Consider the following 19,435-nt stretch of genomic DNA (forward strand, 5'->3'; position numbering starts at 1 on the left):
TATATATATAGCAGTTGAGGTTGTTAGACTACTAAGAAAGACTTACTCTTGCATGAATCGCTTGATATCGATTAGATATTTGTCTTACGGATCATGTGGCTTTTATTAAATTGTATAATATTTTTATTATTTTTACAGTATTTTATTACTCATGTACGCACTATTTATTGTTCTCAATGATATTATTTTCGTCAGTATTTTAGCTTTATCATCAAAAAGCAATTTCTGTCAATTCTTAACCCTATGTGGCTTTACAGCCGTCCTAAAAACCATATATCATCTTTTTGGTGCCATTACAATAATAATAACAATATTACCAAATTAAGATATAAATATTTTTTTTGTTAGGCAATGCTTGCTTTTATATTGTCACCATTTCCTTTATAATTTTTCATCTTTATTATCTTATCTGCACTGTCTTCTTGCTCTCCTTTTAAATACGATATATAACTCAAACCATGTCGCATAACAAACAGCACAATATTCCGTTACTACTTCTAATAATATTAACATCAATAACAGAAAATATAGATTGACAAAAATAATCCTCACAGTAATTCCTATCTGAGACGTGTTAGAATGTCTGGATTCGTTTTGTTGTGGCCTGTTCGTCCTCTCGTCTGTTACACGCGAAAGGAGAAGGAAGGTCACATTAAAAATGCACAACGGTTTGTTTATCTACAAGTCTGTCGATAAGTGGATAACATTTCATAGTAGTGATCAATTGTATTTTGATATAAAAAATGCGTAGCAATAGCTATAATATATCGATAGTAGCAGTAATCATTTGACGGCGACTCACGTACAGGAGACGGCAAAATGTGCAATTAGAGAAACAGTAGTACATGGCTAGCATTTAAATGCTGAAACCCAGCACTTTCAGCTCCGGCGAGAGCCTGTACAAGCCATCCAGGAGTCACCAATGATCTTTGAGGCACACGTACATACCACAGTCAAAATATGCGGGACCCCTGCTGCCCTGGGAATCTTACGTAGTACTTGTGTAGGTGCGGATGAGGTGGGCTGTGTCACGGATGTGGATCAATCATCGTAGAACGAAATACATACAAATATAGATATATACATATAGAGTCACATACGCAGATAAATTCAGATTGACTACGTGCGAGTTGAACTTATTTGGGAACAACCCTATCTGAGGCCACTTGCATGCATCTATTGCACAAATGTCCATAGGTAGATCATGTAACCATGGTAAAGTGCGCTAGCATTAGTGTCATACAAAACAGAATTGCAAAAAGCAAACCATAGACACAGTGGTATATTATATGTATTATAGTGGTATGTGGTCATAAGATGTCGGCCTGAGAAATTCAGTGTTTTGACAACGTTGATGCTGATTCATGATTTCTGTGAATTGACTAGTAGCCAGCCTGGAATTACCAATGATCCTTGAAGCACACACCATAGTGAAAATATGCGGGATTCCTGCCGCCTTCGGAATCCATGACAGAAGCAAACCACTTGTAACATAAATCGACATAATTGCGAATCTTTATTTTTATGCGAATTGCAAATTTTTATCAAACTTGCCCACCATACATGCCGTTCAAGCCAAACAAGTAATGTAATCACGTATGTATGGCTATCGTTCGAGTCTACCGTTTTTTAAGGTAATTTCTTCTGAGCCGCACCAGATCATTGTGCAGTTACATACAAAGAGTTAGCAATTTAGCTATATCTCTCTAATATCATACCAATTATTATTAACTCTATATAATATCATACCAGCTATTTTATCTCTACGTTTTCTACTTATTACGTGAATCGATTGGCTGAAAACATAGTGTAGTCTGACGGCCAGAAAATCTAGCTCCTTCTCTCTATGAGCGTATCTCAAATACTTACAATGATAATATAATTATAATAAAGGAATGTATATATAAGTACTATACGTATTCTAATTTCTACTTAGAGTATATATATTTCTCTAACTCCATAGCGCATTTTTGGGGTCCGAAGTTATAGTGCAGAGTATTATATATTCATACCAGATATTAGTTTGGCCTTAGCTTCGGCACCTATTTGATCTGACTTGCTCAATGCAAATTGCTTGGTTGATTTGGTGGACATTGGCTTGATCCACAGCAACAAAACCTTTGTATTTGTTCTGATAGACTCATTATATCATCCTTGACTTCTGTCTTTTCCCTTCTCACTTTACACATCTTTATTATGTTGTCCACTACTCTCTAGTATTCTATTCGTCTTCTCTCGTGTATTTCATGACGAAAGGTCCAATGTACTATTATATCGGACCTTGCCTCATGGCATTTTCTTATTCCCTATCGCAGCAAACACAAAATTAACTGCTGGGTCAGCTTATATTTAGTAAAAATAAACAATAAACCTCCTTAAACAATAAAACAGTTTTTCCCCATACTTATAATGAAAGTGTGTAAATTTATATACAAAATATGCCGAAGCTAAATCGGCCTGTTTTACGTGTATGTCTAGGCCTGCAACTTAGTAGCACTTCGGATTAGACAGGTTCGATCATATAAAAGTTGGCATTAAGGCTAAACTTGATACTTTACAATAACCTCAGATCCGAACGTACGCTAGAAAGTTGGAGAAATAAAGACCTTTTGGGTAAGCAACGAGTGACGTGCGTGCCTGATTTACACTATGTGGTCGAATGTCGAAGTAAGTGCGCTATACGTGAACCAATCATCTACAAACTATAACAGATCCAACTGTTTTTATGCCCTGTATATAACGTATATGGTTCAAGCCTGCTTACTCTTTTCTCTTTTTATCCATATTTCACCGCCCGTTCACTACGTCATTTCGTGGTTTTCCATGCACACTAAGTGTTTTTGTGCTAATATCCCACATCGGTGTAGCTCGTTAAGAAATACACAATACATAGTTGTAAGCCACTATATTAAACTTTAAAAAATCGTCATCTGCAGTCCGTCTTCTTTTTTCGAAAGGCGCCAGCAACGGACGCCTTCCAAAAAGTGAGTAACCGTATGGTTAATCATACTTGTGTGCATGCCTCTTGTGCACCGTCTAATAACAAACGTTAGTTCACGCGGAGCATTGGTTGAGTTGTGGCGACAACAAAACAAAAACAACTATGGTATACTGTTATTGTTAGCAGTAGATAGAATAGCGCTTTTCTCTAAAACAAATGTGGAGAAGCTCGCGCGCACGCGAATCCACACAGGTCATCTCCTTCGTTCTTTATTTTAGTCACTTTGCACTGTATATATGTACTCTCTAGTTAGAATTAAGGATATGCGTAGTAGTTAAATACACATGATATTATTATATCATAATTGTAAGCATCTGTAACACAGAGAAGAAATTGAGTCACTTTTTATGGGCTTTAGAGTGCATTTTGTCATATTCTCAGCCAACCGATTCACCTGGATAGAAGAAAAGATATTAAAGATAAAATAGTTGGTATGATACGATATGTTGAGTCATGCCACCACCGTTACTACGGAGAAATATAGCTAAGGCGCGAACCCTTTATATGCAGGTGCAGCGGTACAGCATGATCTGGTACGGCTTAAACGGGGTTATCTTAAAAGAAAATCAAACTCGACACGATATACGGGTACGAGTGCTTACATTTTTTTTGTAAAACTATTTCCCTTGAGCTAACCGGCTCATTGGTATAGCTTGTGCACTCTACCATGATTACATAATCTATGCACGTGCGTTTGTACAATAAATGCATGCAGCTGGTCTCAGCTAGGATTGTATTCAGTTCAAGTTCAGTTCTCACATAATTGACATTAATCTGCCTGTGTATGTGATTCTATTTCTATGTGTGTGTGCATCTATGTTTTATGTATTTCGCGATGAGTAATCCACATCCACAGCAAAACTCATTTCATTTGTACCCACACTCAATGCTTGTAGCACATGGCACTCGCTTAAGACTCGCTCTTATCCTCTCAACCATATTCTAGGCTCTTTGTCTTTTCGCTATCTTTCCCAATTTGTCTTTTCTTCATCACTTATACATTTACTTCCCACACCTTTCAGCTTCTCTGTCTCACTTTCTTTTGCAAACATTTACATTTCTCTCACCTCAAGTATCAGTTACTTTTTACATCATTAGACTTACATCATAGTTCTTATCTTCATCATCGCCACTAAATTTGATTATATATATATGTATATATATATATATATATATATATTTTGTATAACTAATAATATATATCTATGTATATATATAATATATACTAGTGCAGTGCCATTTTCTCACCAACAGTCCACCGGCTTTGCTCGAGCCATTAGTACAACAATATATCCTACCGTCAAGATGTTCTCTCAACGCTTAGGTCCAACCCCCTACCGCGGATAAACCCACCATAACAGAGCCGGCAATTCTGTCCCTCTAGATTTTCCCATTTTGCCATCCAGTTAGAGCCTAAACTGGGTTTTCATTGATGGCATCTCCTACAACCTGTACAAGTCCAACATTCCCATGCACATGCTTAAACTCACTAACTCACTCACTAGAACCCTTTTCACTCATGACGGTGGTCTTTGCGGGCCTGACATAGATTTGAATGATGACCACCAAAACCACCTCGTTTGTTGCCTAGATCAAGCTGCTTACTGCTGTTGATATTACTAGTATTACTGATGTTACCGTTCGCGTGATCCGTATTGTGCTCGCCATCATCGCTGCTGCTGTCCATCGACACAGCCTGCCTTCGACTCATCATGCCCTTGACATCAAGACGATCGTTGATACCGAGAAACGATGGGCCGAGAAACTCGAGGTATGAAGGATCCTCGTCAGAGCGATCTTTCGACTTCTCCGCGCTTAGATGAGATGGACCTACTCCAGACGAAGTATCCTTCAAGCTGGCGACCTCGGTGCTAACAGGAAAGGATGCTGTCCCGTTGGTGGTGGCCACTGGTGCGGCTGAGTAGCAGCTGTTGCTGTCTTGTCGCGGCAGAGGCGGCTTTCGGGAATTAGTGTTGTTATTGCCGCCACTGCTGTTGTTGTTTGTGACATTGCCGTGCAAGCTATTGCCTCCACGAGAAATCGAAGGGAGACTGCCGTCCCTCCATTGCTGACGGTAGCTGCCTGAGGTCCCACGGCGCAGACTGCTATCGTAGCGCCGCCCACCGTGGTTGTCATACCGATGATCATGACTATCCCGTTTCGGTGAGGGGTAATATCTCTGACGATTATTGTTATTGTTTCCATTATTGTCTCTTCGGCCAGTCGAGTTCTCCCTGGATGAAGCCTGATCATAACCGCCTCGAGGACGGCGCGCCCGGAGATGGGTAGCACCATGCTCTGGATTGGAATATCGACAATCCTCCCTCTGGCAACTACCGCCATTTCCGTAATTTGGGTTATTTCGATGAAACCGTTTTTCTGGCGTAAGGCTCCTGCGACCGTGGTTGTCGAAACGTCCGCCAGAGCGTTCCCGAGTGGAGTCTCTGGAATCGCCTTGTCGGCCGTCCCTTGCATCGTCTCTTCGGCGGTGATGGTATCCGTCGCCATCCCTGGGGCCAGAATCTCCGTGAGAATTTTGACGGATGTGGTTGTGGTGGCTATTCATGACATTACTGCCGCGATCGGCGGCAGCAGCAGCAGATGTCATCGCTTGTCGAGTCTCAGACTGTTTCCCTTCGGTAATACGAGTCGCATGTTGGGCCTCTTCAGCTCTGTGTTGCCCAGGTGGTTGCTTTTGCAGAAGGTGTGAATTTGTGACAACTACCCCAACCTCTTTTATCTCGGCGTTGTCGGCAGCCTTTTGTTCTTGCGTAGTGCACTCGTCGTACCAGCTTTTTTGAGACCTACGATCACATCCGTCGTCGCTAGGAGTAACGGCACCAGCTTTAATGTGCTCCTCGACGTATGTCGCCTCATCGCCTGTGTTAGGCTGATAACCTTTTGGTCGTTCGAAGTGAATTTCTTCAATGATCTCAATGACTTCGGCGACATCCGGATCTTCCTGCCCCGTGACAAAGTGATGCTGGCTGAACTGCTGGCGGCCGTCATTGGACGAACGCAAGTCACTATTTGGCCCCTGTGACTGTGTTCCGTCATCCAAGGCTTCGCAGTTTACAGGCTCCATAAGTATTTCACCAGAAGGCAAAGGTTGCATGCGTTCGTGATGCATGCCTCCCATGCTTCCTGCTCCCATAGGGTGTGCTCCTTCAAGCGGCACAAAACGATCAGGGATTTTGTACACTGTTGGGCCGGGTATGTTAAACGGTGGAGGATGTGCTGCCAACATTGGGGGCGGATGAGGGGGCGGGGCCATTGGCACATAGGTATAGTTTGGAGGGGGCACCGAGAAGTCATAAGGCACAGGATGGTGCACCTGCTCCAGTGGGTGAGGTAGGTAGTGGTGACCGTGAGCCTGCATCGGGTGTACGGGCTGCAGGCCAAACCCGGCCTGCGAAGGCGGAATCCCCGTTCCAGAGTGAACAACGTACACCGGTTGTGAGTAGTAACCTGCGTAGGTGGTCATATATTGAGGCATAACCATCGGAGGTGTTGGCATATACCTGCAGAAATGAATACAAACCATGAGTTAACCTCTTCAAACAAACAGTAAGTACTGGAATTAAATTGACAATCCGCTCAACAGAGCGGAAAAGAGAGAGGCAGGAAAATGAGAAATTTTATTAACTAAAAAATTATAGCATGATAATAAAATGCTGCTTGAATAGTTTCCCGAATGAATTCGTTCTGCCATATTACTTCAAGATGCACATATAATAATGATTATTATTATTACCATTGAGAGGCACAAATATTCAATACTTTCTTTTTTCTCGCTGTCAATTACGTTTGGGAGCGTTGTGTCTAATCAATAAGTACAAATGGCTAACATCTTAAGGTGACTCAGAACAACAGGTATAGGCTACTGTGTAGTGACGTGATCTTTTTGGGTGTACCGACAGGTAGATCGCTCTTCGTCCACCGGTGTGTTCGTTTGTCTTGAATAAATCAGGTCAGCATCGTTCGCTTGAAATATTCTTCGATCTCTCTGCATATTGATGCAATCAATTTCATCATCTTTCTGGTTTCCCTATCACAAATTTCTTTCGAATTCGACCAATTTCGTTAGATTTATCACGTCAGTTCGACTCTTACTGGACTTAAAAGGCAGTGATTGCTACGGATAATCATGAACTGTATAGTTATAACTGTATGGTGCTTTCCGTCGTTGTCTCGTTGCGTCTATTAAAATCTTGGTCTACAACTACAGGCGTTCGTCTATTATACTTCTAGCAGATGTGTCGCTGAGGTACGATAGCCGTGGCAAGCTAGTAGGCATTGCTGCAGCAACCACAGTACGCTACTGATGATGTGTAATACATGCATGACTCTGTTCTAGTAAGGCGGTCTGTTGTGTGAGCACTAGAGAGACTCGACTTTACCTGGCCCTTCAGTCGCCGCACAAATGTGGCACTTTCTAGTCATTTTTGTCCAACATTTCGTCTACGTGGCTCGCGTGTGCCAACACGATGCCCCCCGCTTTTAGAGCAGCTCGCCAAAAGAGTGACAACGACTGCGCGTCTTAAGCTATGCTCGCAAACCATTGTGCTAATAATTGTCATCGACAGTAGCAGCGTTAGACAACGACAGTAATAGCAACACAGATGAAAAGATTGTCCAGAAGGTGGAAGGGCCAAAAGGACAGAAACAAACAAAGCTGCGAAGCACAGAAGGGCGGATGAACGGAAACAAGTGCAGTGTTTTTAGTGTACAATTTATTTGTCCGCCACTTGTAGCTCAACGTGGTCGATATTTGTGGTAGAATAAATGTAGTATATTCATAATTGTGACGGTTTTTAGTTAGTAATTCTCTTCGAGTTCGTATGTCCGTCCGTTTGAAGTTCTCCCACATGTTTTCCGCTCTGCTCGTGTTTATCAACGAGTTCCAACGAACTGCTACAAGTAAACCATGCAATCGCTTCAGTACTTTTATGAATTTATGATCTATACTACAATGGAGGCTACCGACAGAAATCTACTAGTAGCCATTCACGGCTGCTTGTATGATCGACAGGCGATGCTGGTCGAGGCTGACAGGATAGAGATTCAAAGTCATAGACATACTCGGAGAGTATTCTCCCGTTTCCTCGCTTTGCGAACGATTGACCATTTCCTAAGCCCTCCGGGCCGGTGGCCGTTCCTCCCGCGTTCGGCCGCATATTCTTCGTCCCCGTCTCATTCGTTCTTACAGTATAGGCTTTTCCTGTGCTTCCTGCCTTATACCTATTCCCCTCGTCATCCTGTATGCTCCCCTTCTCGGCTCAATTTACCACATTACAAGCTACGATAACTGTTCCGTCATCAACGGCTAGTGTTTTCTTGCCCGCGGCTAACGGTTTGTCCGACTGTCAGCCTCCAGCCTCCCTGACTGATGATCGGCCGAACCGGCGAATTAGCTATTACCTACAACCATTCTTTCTCCAACTATCACAGTTCCTACCGATATTAGTATTACTTCTACTAGGGCTAGCACAGCTACCACTGGTATAACTCTTCCTGACGATACTGTTGTCGACAGCGGTGCCGCAGATGCCAACGATGTATGGCCGTCGCACTGCGCCGTGTGACCACCGTTCTGCTGCTCACCGAAAACTATGGAAAAAGGGAGCACCAGCGTCAGGAGTAAACGCTACCTCCGCCGTATTAGCAACAATAAACCACCGCAGTGGCGGCGAAAACAACAACCAGCTGACAAAACGTCCATCCAGATCCCACAGAAAGAGCTGCCGCCACAACAACAACTGTACGGGTAGCAGCAATAAACGGATTACTAGTGTCATGAAGTAGTAGCTATGCCATGGTAACAGCAGCATTAACAACAAAAAGGCAACGACATTGCACAACAAAGCTGCGAAATGGATGGGCAAGTGGCAATGGCGCTGCTGCCGTCGCCCCTCACTGGCAGCGCTTGTTCCTTGCGCTACCACCATTGATTATTAATGCTGTAGCCACTGTCGTCGCTGCAGTGGCAAACGCAACTAGCGTGCATGGTGCGTGTGTTTGGTAGTGGCAGACTGGCGACGCTGCCCTTTGCCGCTCGTGTCGCCGTTGATGATAAGTAGCGTCGTTGATGTGGTAGAAAGCCACAGTGCTGCTGCTGTTGTATTGCTGTTACGCTGCTTTCTAGGTAGGTAAAGTGACGGTGTGGTAGTCGGTCTGTCTTTCTGGTCGTCTGGAAGACTGGCGGGGCAGGGGCCGCTGCATCAGTAATAGTCGCAGAGCGTCGTCGTGTCATTCGTCGCTGAAATTCGCTCGCTAGTTGTTCCACCAACCCGTAGCAGCAATGGCAATTCGGCCTAGTCTAGTCGCCAGAAGTCGCTACTACACAAAGATGATCGTGGGCACCACCAGTAGCAGGCGCAATTCTGCTGCAGGTAACGCACAATACATGCGTGAGTGTACTATTGCAGCAACACATTTTACCGCAGACAAGAAGGTCGCTACCACAGATGCAGCAGCACTGCGAAAGAAAACAGCGAAGAAGCAAGAAAGGAACAGGGGGAGGCACTAAAGTAACCTCTCAAGTAGTAACGCCGGCGTCAAGCAAATCACCAGCATACTAGACAGAAGACGGCTTGAACTAAGCCTAATAACCGATTAGCCTGTACAACGGCAGGCAAACCTAAACACATGTTAAATACACACACGGGACATACAGGCACACCCACAATCAAATTATAGGAAATGGGTGAGACAGAGCTCGTGTGCACGCTAGGGCGAGAGAAAAATAGCAGCGTCAAAAGAAGCTGTAATTAACAACAATAATCGGTATAACAATACGTTATACAAGCGACGGTATAACGTAATTAAGAGAGTAGCAGCAACGTCAATGCAACTGATGCAGTGCATTTCTATATATATGTATTTATGTTGACACAAATAGGGGTCTGTAACAGAGATGCAGGCAGTGGCGGTGGCGGCTGCCATAAAGTGGAAAAAACAGAAAAGGCAACACACACAAATGAACATTCGGACAGACGGTCATTGCTAAAATGCGACAGAGGTGGAGGAAATGGAGTTACGCAGTGACTAAAAGCTCCTCCTTGCTCAGCAGCGAGCGGCGGTTACCGCAAACAGTGCTGCCACTACCCACCTCCTTCATCCTAAAACATAACCATTATCTTCTTGACAATGTTGGCTGGAAACGACAGCCACTTTCCGCCCGTTGCATAATCGAAGCGTAAGAAGTTACTATACCTAGGTAGGAGATGTACAATCAAGTCGCCGTAGGAGACAACTGCAAATTTGTTAGTTAGTCCCTCGGCGGTCAGTGGGGCTGATCTTGCATCAGCATCTGTGATATGGCGATGACACAGAAAAGAAGTTTACTTGGCTAACCGTTAAATAGCGATTGATAGGGAGAACCGCATTGTTCATTTGTTTACATTGCTGGCAATCCAAACAGAGCGTCAGATATTGCCAAGGTAAGGATGGAAAGGGGGTACATATGACATAATTAGGGCTTGAACGTCAGTATCACGGATACTCACACAGGAAAAATCCTTCCAGTTCATTTATTTGTAAGTTAGTTCAGGATCGCACAGTCGTTTCTAGATTTTTCTCCAAGCTCCTTTTTATTCTTTCACAGTTGCTACTAACAGAATACTGGCTGGCAGAACTGGCAATAAAAAAAGAAGCGACTTTTTCTAGAGCTTTCGACAACACCGCCATTCGGAATGTTACCAGCTACTGCAGCAGAAACTCCTAATCTGTCTATACACAAGCACCATACAGATACATAATTCTATAATTATTCTTCGTTCATGTACATGAAGACACCAGCGGGATCTCAGGATAGTGGGTTTGAAAAGGGGTTTTCGGTGAGTGGCATACTGTAATGTAAACACAATAACAGTGGTAGACCCCGCATTAACTTTTGAGGGCGAAGAGAATGCGTTCCCTGTGAAACGAAATAGCACATAGACAGCCAAATCGATGGATGATACATGATGATATAAATACAGCCAATTCAGTGATTGTAACTTGCGGGCAGTAAGCTATCGTCTCGTAATAGTAATGAATTACCCTAGTTTTTGTTTTATCTTGTTTAAACAACTACTGGCCGTGCCATTGGTGAAGCAGTAGCCCCACTTAATACAATATCGTGCTGTAGGTACTTGCCTATCATACGTATTTTGTATGACTGGTGAAGGTAGAGGCGGTGGGCCAGATTCAATCCCTGGTTGATCAAGGGGGCCGCGTGGCGATCCACTCGGTTCGGGGGTGGTAATTGGCGTCACGAGGCTTTCAGTTCCGAGCGAGTTGGCGGGACTTGCTAAGCCATGGGGCCTCGCAAAGCCATAAACCGCGTCGTCACGGGCCCTTTGCAGGGGTCCTGGTTCACGTCCAGTTTTGCTCAGCTGAGTCTGGACATCTTTGATATCTTCGAGCTGTTGGGGACCTCCCGGCGGGGGCTCGGTGGTTAGCCTGGCAGCGACACCACCGCCAGTGGCACTACTACCACCAGCATTGCTGTCGCCCGCGATCCCAGGCTGCGCCATGTCGGCCGCGGCCGTGGAACGGGTTTAATTTGCTAGTTCACAGCTTGCTCAACTCACGCAACACTAAGGCTATGAGAGTTTTTCGTGTGCGTATATTCGAGGGGAAAGCGGGAGCACTTTTACTGTAACAGGAATACTTTCGGTCGGACTATTACCGGTCTGTTGGTTTGTTGCTGAGGTGCTGTGGCACCCTGTTTCTCACTGCACTTTTCTGTCTGCCGAGCAAAAACTCGATTCGATGTCGTCTGCTCGCCCACACTCACTGAGGGCAGACATATTTGTTTACCATTTTTGGCGATCAATCAGCGAGCCCGATAGGGCTGAATTCGGCGAGAGGGTTATTGGCGCCAAACTGTTAGTCAGAATCGGTAGTGAAACAAAGCAAAACAAAAAGATAATCATGGCCACTTTAGTAGCATTTATGTGCATGCCTGACGATTGTAGCTCACCATAGGCTGTCTTTTCGAATGCGTATCATAAAGGCTATGCACAAAAAATCAAAGACATGCTGTTTATTTTATTTAGACTATGGGTTCCTCCTGAATACAATGTTCCGTGCTGTTTATTCATTGGCAATTTTATAAAAATTAGATAATTTCCGTTTTTATGTTGTACTAAGCATCAAAGGTGCTAAATAGCAATTTACGGACAACAAATTAAAAAACCCGCTATTTTATTATTTTAACTCTTTTTTTTTTCATTTTAGCAAATTAGCTCATCATAAAAGATGAACTAATACCGCTTTGCTCTATTTAGTTCTTTTGAAAACAGGGTCAGATTGTAGAACACGGCAGACGAGCTATTTTTTTAAATCTGAAGGATTGTTCCATTAGTCCGGATTTCAGGCAGATATAGAGGCACGCATGTAAGGGTTCAGAAGTATCTTAACCACAACCAACAATCTTCCGATCAAAATATTATATGAAAATATTTGAATGAATGTATATATAATAATATTTTATATGAAAAACTTCGATTCTATATCACGGTGAATTTCTGTCGTGACACTTCACTAGTATTCGAAATCTCTGTCTAGCATGTTTTTAGGGAACGATTTAGATTGGTGATAACAAAAAAAGTGTCTAGAGCAAGAAATATATAGATACTGCGATTTTAATCTGGTACTACACCCTAGTGCGCAGGACCACTTCCTGAACATGCGTTCCAGGACACACACTTTGTTTAACTCAAATGAAGTAATTGATTAAGGTCTTCTGTCTTTCAGATCTACAGAAAAGACTGCCGGATTTGAGTAGTTGTCAGAATAGGGTTAGCGAGGCAGACATATGGTTCAAGGAAGGCGACATTAACTAAACTGTCTTTTAAAAAAGCAATTGAATTTTATTTCACCTATTATCGTTGGGACTCTACAGCGTTTTCGTGGTTTACGGTATTCTCTACTAGCGCATGACATACCCATGCATTACCATCGCATGCATTAGCATCGGCAGGGATAGAACACAACGTCCTCTATAATCAGCGGCAATCTTCGATTCGATTTTACTTTACTTCGAAATAGAGAGTATATTAAGGTGCTATTATAGCGGAAGTCAGAGCCTTAGGTCTATTAAGAACTGAATCTGGCGAAAATGTGTTGCTCGGCAAATTTCGATCGGACCATCTCAAGAAACATAATCGGTTGCGAAGATCGAGACCAACCAATGCTATTTATTATAGTTTTAAAACACGGAATAAAGTAGACACAGATTTTGCCATTTTACACGAGGAACCGATGAGGTAAGTATTTTGAAGAAACGAGCAGATTTGTTAAAATTTGCCAAAGATGCATTTGTAGTTTATTTTTATGTTGTCCGAAGTTTCGTGAGTGTGCTTCGAAGCTAAGCTAGCAACGACGTATTTCCTTGTAGGATCTAGAAGGAGTCATTGGAAATCTAGGCCTACATAGCAGGAGCAAGAAATTACAGTGGTAACGAACTGTTTTTAGTTTTTTTTTTCGTATTATTTTTTGGCGGCCCTTCAGGTGCCTAGAGTACCTCACAACTTCCAGCTCCGAAGTCTTTTTGGACTCCACCATGAACGGAGCCTTGAGGTGCGTGGGATGCACTTGCTCTTGTAGCCACGCAACCTCGATATGTGTTTTTCCAGTTTTGCCCTATTCACATCTTACTATGAAGATACTTTCTCATGAGAAAACTTTTTGGCCAGCTTCGTCTCCAAGTAGATCACAAAATATGCATCAGCCTTACGCTTTAAAGAAAAGAAGTCTTAAGATACTTTTTTTGTAAACGCTTGGATGTTCATTTTGTCTTCCTGTATTACAGCTCGCTTATAAAGAAATATGATAATTTAATTTACACAAACATGATAATAGTCTTTCCTTCTGAATAACCGAATGAATCCTTATGTTTTAGGTTACTCTCAAAAATGTTTACAACATATTCGCATTTTAAATGTGCAATTGTCCTAGGAAATTCAGTACTTACCAGAAGTGTTTCTATTAGACATATTCGTGGCTAGTTTTTGCTAATATTTATTTCAAATTAGGACTAAAATTACACGAAAGGCCTATTATAGATAATCTCGAGGAGGCAAGCATTTCGTGGACTTTGAATACTGAACGGGCCCGAGCCCGGGTTCCACTTATGTAAAATGCCTAGACCTGCAATCCTTTTCTGGGAAAAAGGGATATATCCTACTGTATATATGTAGCAAAATATAAGGTTTAATGAGTATTTTAGGCTTTAGCCTAGAGAGCCTTTAGAAAGTGAGACTACGTTAGGTGTAACGTAAGTTGTGTCAAATAATACACTGCTCGGGCAACTTACGCAAGTGATGCCCATAGGGCAGTCTTAGATGATCTTGCAGCAGGCTTTTGCTCTACATGTCTTTATACTGTGACATTGATAATATCGTTTGGAGACACTCGCAAAAGTCTACATTGTTTTACTGAAGACCCTTCTTACTTATCTTTGGTTTCTAGTCCAGATAAAAATCAAATTCTGTATTCGTGTCTCGTTACAGCAAGGGTTAGTGTTGACTCTGAGAGCAAATGGAGCTATGTGGAGTACAAGACAGGGTCTTTGGTTTTTTCAAGGCAAACGTGAACATAATTCTTTAGTGCTCTCAAGTTTTTGCTGTACTCTTGGCCTTCCTGTTACTGTGAAATGTACTCTTCCTCTAGAAATTTTGACAAGAGCATTATTATGGAAACTTCAGTAAATATTTGATGCAGGTTTTCTGGTTGGCCTGAATCACATTGGGTGCACAAAGACGTGTGCAGAGTAGTCTTTAGCTAATTCAATGGTTGCTCATTGAGAAAGGCATTATTATCCGCAAAATTTTATCTACTCTTGCATTAGCATTGGTTTGCATGAGATTTACTGGGACATCTGGGCCATTTGTCTACTAGAAACAGAGATAGATATTCATATGTGACACTGTATACTTTTACTTTTCAAATATAAACAATACTACTGAGTCATAAAAAATTAACTTATTATGGTAGTTTTGTAGCGTTTTTTGCTTCTGTTCTAGAGCCCCTTGGAATTACCCGTTTGGTACAATATCAAGCAGTTATTCCCTTTAGAAGTATAGCGGAGGCGGATCTTGTTGGATTTAGGCCTCAAAACGAAGCTACTGGTAATTTTTTCTTTCTATTTTTTCTTTCAGTGTATCATAATCCTTTGTAACAATAATTTTGTCTATGCTGAAATTTAAGCCAGCATGATTGCTCATCTATGGTTACCATATCAACGTACCCTCTGCGAAAGCTGATGTTAACCATTCTGATGAAGCCGTCGCTGTTCAATGATGTTGTAACTGTTACGTGAATGCTCGTTTCGTAGTTTTTCGTGACAGAACTTCAGCCGTTCCGCCTAAACTCAGCCAAAACTTGCTAAGTTGAGAATGAATTGTTACAAACCATTGGCGTATGGTAGAAAAGTGGGTTTTTTATTATCTGCCATAGCACTGCATCGCACTCGTCTCACGAACAGGGAGATGGTTGTTATTGGCGATGACATGCGGATTTCGTACTCTAATCGAAAGCGCATATTATTATTAGTTTACTTTGGACCAGCGAGATAATCACGGAAAAAGGTTCGCGTTTAATGAAACGTAAGAGACGTGGATTCCTAAATTTTCGTGAAATAACTATTGCACAATGATTAAATATCAACTAGCTATGAATGAATGAAGAGCAGGAAAAAATCACAAAGCGATTGTTTCGGCAATCAATATGAAGACTCTTGTTTTCGACCACGAAGGCTTTTTTTTTTCAAATAGAGTCAATGTATTATACCGAATATATTTTATTTATCCCTACCAGACCGCAGGAGGCGTTGCGCGTTCTGGGCGCAGTGCGGCTTAGAAACATGCCAAAACTGAACCCCAGCGAGATTCCTGATTTGTTTTTAATGAACTGATTTGGGAGTTCTAATACCAGTTAATGCAGTTGCAATCACCGTATTACAACAAACAGCGACCTACTTTTTTCTGATCTTTCAAATTGCTTTGCCAGCGTATGCGAGGTGTAGGTGACAATAGAACACATTCTCTCCGGGTGATAATATATTATGTACCATGAAGAATTGTGGTAAGCACCTCATTTTAACACGACAGAACTAATTTACCTTCGACAGTATCATTTCGGCAATTTTCGCTGCAATTATTTTTCTCGAATTTGTATTATCGTAGACATGAAAAGTTCTCGTGTGCAGTTAAAACGAACAGTAATCGGAAAATTGCTGATTTGTCATATCGGCGCCTTTTTCATCACTGCGAATCTCTTTCTTATAACTAGATTTTCTATAATGGCTGTTAGAATCGAAGAAGTGTGAACTTACGCTGAAATAGTAAGTGTTTTAGCTATAAATTTACTTTTTTTCCTGTTATTTGTAATGTAATTACGAAAATGTGATAAAGTACGTTCGACTTGAAACCAAGTTTAGTTAAGTAGTGTACTAATATGACCTAATTAAGCTTTTTCCCGTATCTAAACTTCTACGGATATTAAATGTTCTGATGGAATAAATTTATACAGCTTCGAATACTTGTTGTCTTGGTCTCGATACAGCTATGAATGGAGCCTAAGTACCAACTGAAAATGGCTTTGTAATTCACGGTAAAAGTCTTCCAAAGCATGGAAGTATTTAAAATTGTTGTTTCAATATATATGAATGAAGGCACTGTCACTACTTTTCAACAGGCACACGTTTTATTTGTTAACACAGTTAAACTTTGATGATTTATGTACAAACTGTCAGCCACAAAGTTTTGCAAACGGGACGCGCCGCGATCATCCCCAATAGCGAGCCGTTGGTGCTTAAGTGTACGGTTTGTAGGATATATACGGTGCTGATATGCTTATCATACATTGGCTTCTTCAATTTACACGTCGTGCTTTAGGTCTGAACCCGGGCATGCACAGATTTCATTTCGTGTTGGAAGCCAGTCGTCCGTCTGATCGAAAATCTAACAGCGACACCGTGACACTCGAAACGTAGAACACTCGTTAGCTAGAATCATCGTATCCATCGATTGACTAAGATATAAAGTAGTAATATATATGTACTATTGGCAGTCAGTTGATGATGATCACAAGTAGAATGCATCCATTTTGAATGTATGCTCCAAATGCTGAATAATTAAATTTGGCGCTACAGAATGATTTTAGCGCGCCGTTTCTAAATATGTTGTTTCTGGATGAATTTTTTAGGTGTGAATTTGACCAGTCGCAAATTGACGTATCGAAATTGAGACAGTGAAGCAAGGTCTACGAGATAAACACAGGCATTCATAGCGTCGGTTTATGGGTAGCACGCCTGTCATTCTATATAAATGTGTGCAAGTGTCGATTCAACGACTGTGTGTTCATGGGCATGTTTGCTGCTGATGGTACCGCTGAACGATAACAGCTGAAAAACCTATCACATAAAACAATGTTCACAGACTGGCTGACTAGCGCAGGTCATCATAGCAATAAAGTGAATCAAATACCCATAATTGCTACAAAAAGAATGGGCTCCTCGTGCATATAAAATGGCCACCTGTTATTCGATAAATAAAATAACGCTTCATATAGATCTTTGCACATATATACACAATTCGTGCGTGTGGCTATGTGTCAATAAAATGAGAATAGAGCATATATATCAATTGAATATATTACAGTATCGACATAGTCAAAATATTATTTGACACACGACGACTATATCGTTATGTGTGTCTGTGTCGGAAGAGGGCGAGAAAAACGGACTTTATGCGATACTCGGCAAACACTCGACGATGAAATTCAAACACTCAGCATTTGGCAACTGTATAATAGTTGAGAAAAACTATTAGATTTAACTTAGCCAGGTTACAATTGTAGCCATTCCAAGTGTTTTTCTTCGAGGTGTTCCAGGTGTACCAATCCCTCTCAACAGTATTCGGTAAAAAAACACAGTAGCCCAAACATATATTCGCGCCTTCGCAGTATCTTCAGCAAAGATATCTCCTAATCAGATCTGCTCTATCCGTGAATACATCGTGTAGACGTTCGCTCACGCAGTCGTTTTGTAATCTTAGAATCGTAATAAAAAAAAGTCATAAATTCAACGTATCTGACGATACACTTGTGCGAAGAAATGCACGGTGATAATAGACGGCGTAAATCGTGAGAAATTTGAAAATCATATGAAACAATAGGAGAGCTTTGTTAAAGAGCTTGTTTACGCTCAACAGCACCACTATTCAGTTGATTTGAGTATGAATAATAGCGTACCCTATGCATGCTGTTAGCATTGTTGGGTTTTTTTGACCCATAGGATCCTAGGAGCCCGTAAGAGAGCAATTTCAAAAATCCCTATCCCAGGCGTAATTTCGTTCTACACTTTCCGAATTGCTGAATTGGTAAAAGTACGTAATGGCCATTCATTTACTAGACCCTGTAATTACAGCTGGAATTTCCAGATTGTTCAAATACGTCGACAGTAATATGAGCACGACATTGTGCTTCTGCGATACATTTATGAGAAGGCTTTTAGACATGGTCATACAACAATTATACACTGTAATGGCAATGGTACTGAATTCAAACTGTTTATCGGCGTGATCATTTCAAACAATATGTTATGAATAACATGACTTACGTACGTAATCGGATGAGCCATGCTAGATATTAAATCTAACAAGGTATCCATAGGAACTTGTTCCATGGTTGAGGACGCTGGGGTTACGGCGGAACGAGGCGCAGAAGCATGGAGTACTCTCAGCATTTCATGCAAAAGAGTAACCTATGGGCCTCAGCCGATCGCGTCTATTGCGTGCACGTTAGATTTTTACAGTAATTGCTTTGCTGTATTTTCTGTTTTTTTAATTTTTTTTTTATCACTTGTCGGCAACAGGTTAGCTTTTTTACGGAAGTAGATCATATTGCGGTAGAATGATTTATGTGATAGTAATACGATGGGCAAATTGCGTGTTTTGGCCGGCATTGACACGCGCTTATGTCAACACCCATAGTTGAAACGAAAACAAAAAAAAAAGGGGACGATGGCAGTGTTTTTGTGATGCAGCGTATGTACACAATCAGCTGAAATCGCTGTGCAATCTGTTAACAAAAGGTATTTCTTAAATGTTGAACAAGGTCAAAAAATGCGATGTGCTTGACCGTAGTAATTGGTAGGCTTCATTTGCCATGTTTACATATGTTAAGTAGGTAAATATTTGGGGTTCCTAGTAAAGTTTTCTTCGAATCAGCTTTGTTTCTTGTTCATCAGTACAAATATCGTCTCATATCTCTCCCTTTCTCTCTCTTTTTTTTGCTTCAGATACTAGTCTAAGTACTATGTAGTTTTGAGAACTAAAAAGCCGTTCTTCAACTGCGCTGTCTGTTTATTGCCGTAGTTTAACCGTGGTCGTAGAGGTGCTGGTTATGCCGGGTGGGGTTGTAAACCGAATGATTTGCTACCTG

The 19,435-nt window shown here is 41.6% G+C and overlaps 2 protein-coding genes across 5 annotated transcripts in view; both read right to left on the reverse strand.

Moving 5' to 3' along the window:
* Positions 1–67: 67 nt before the first annotated feature.
* On the reverse strand, positions 68–11,788 carry LOC111255319 (uncharacterized). Of its 4 annotated transcripts, none has more exons than XM_022817181.2 (2): positions 11,141–11,788; positions 68–6,522 (listed from the first exon to the last, which is right to left on the reverse strand). In XM_022817181.2, exons 1-2 carry the CDS (start codon positions 11,518–11,520, stop codon positions 4,515–4,517), a joined length of 2,388 nt encoding a protein of 795 aa, XP_022672916.1. In that variant the 5' UTR covers positions 11,521–11,788; the 3' UTR covers positions 68–4,514. The 4 variants fall into 4 exon arrangements, with proteins under 4 accessions (XP_022672916.1, XP_086835512.1, XP_086835578.1 ...); XM_086979386.1 differs by lacking the exon at positions 11,141–11,788 and adding an exon at positions 10,510–10,801; XM_086979452.1 differs by lacking the exon at positions 11,141–11,788 and adding an exon at positions 7,402–10,072.
* A 4,886-nt stretch (positions 11,789–16,674) lies between these two features.
* LOC111244906 (CD151 antigen-like) overlaps positions 16,675–19,435 on the reverse strand; it is a 61,356-nt gene continuing 58,595 nt past the window's right edge. The window contains exon 8 of the mRNA XM_086979502.1: positions 16,675–19,432. Within this exon, the coding sequence (XP_086835628.1) occupies positions 19,370–19,432 (63 nt within the window). The 3' untranslated portion in view covers positions 16,675–19,369. The remainder of the gene's footprint in view (positions 19,433–19,435) is intronic.

Source organism: Varroa destructor, unplaced genomic scaffold (genome assembly GCF_002443255.2).
Source record: "Varroa destructor unplaced genomic scaffold, Vdes_3.0 BEIS01000001.1, whole genome shotgun sequence".
In the NCBI taxonomy this organism is placed as follows: Eukaryota; Metazoa; Arthropoda; class Arachnida; order Mesostigmata; family Varroidae; genus Varroa; species Varroa destructor.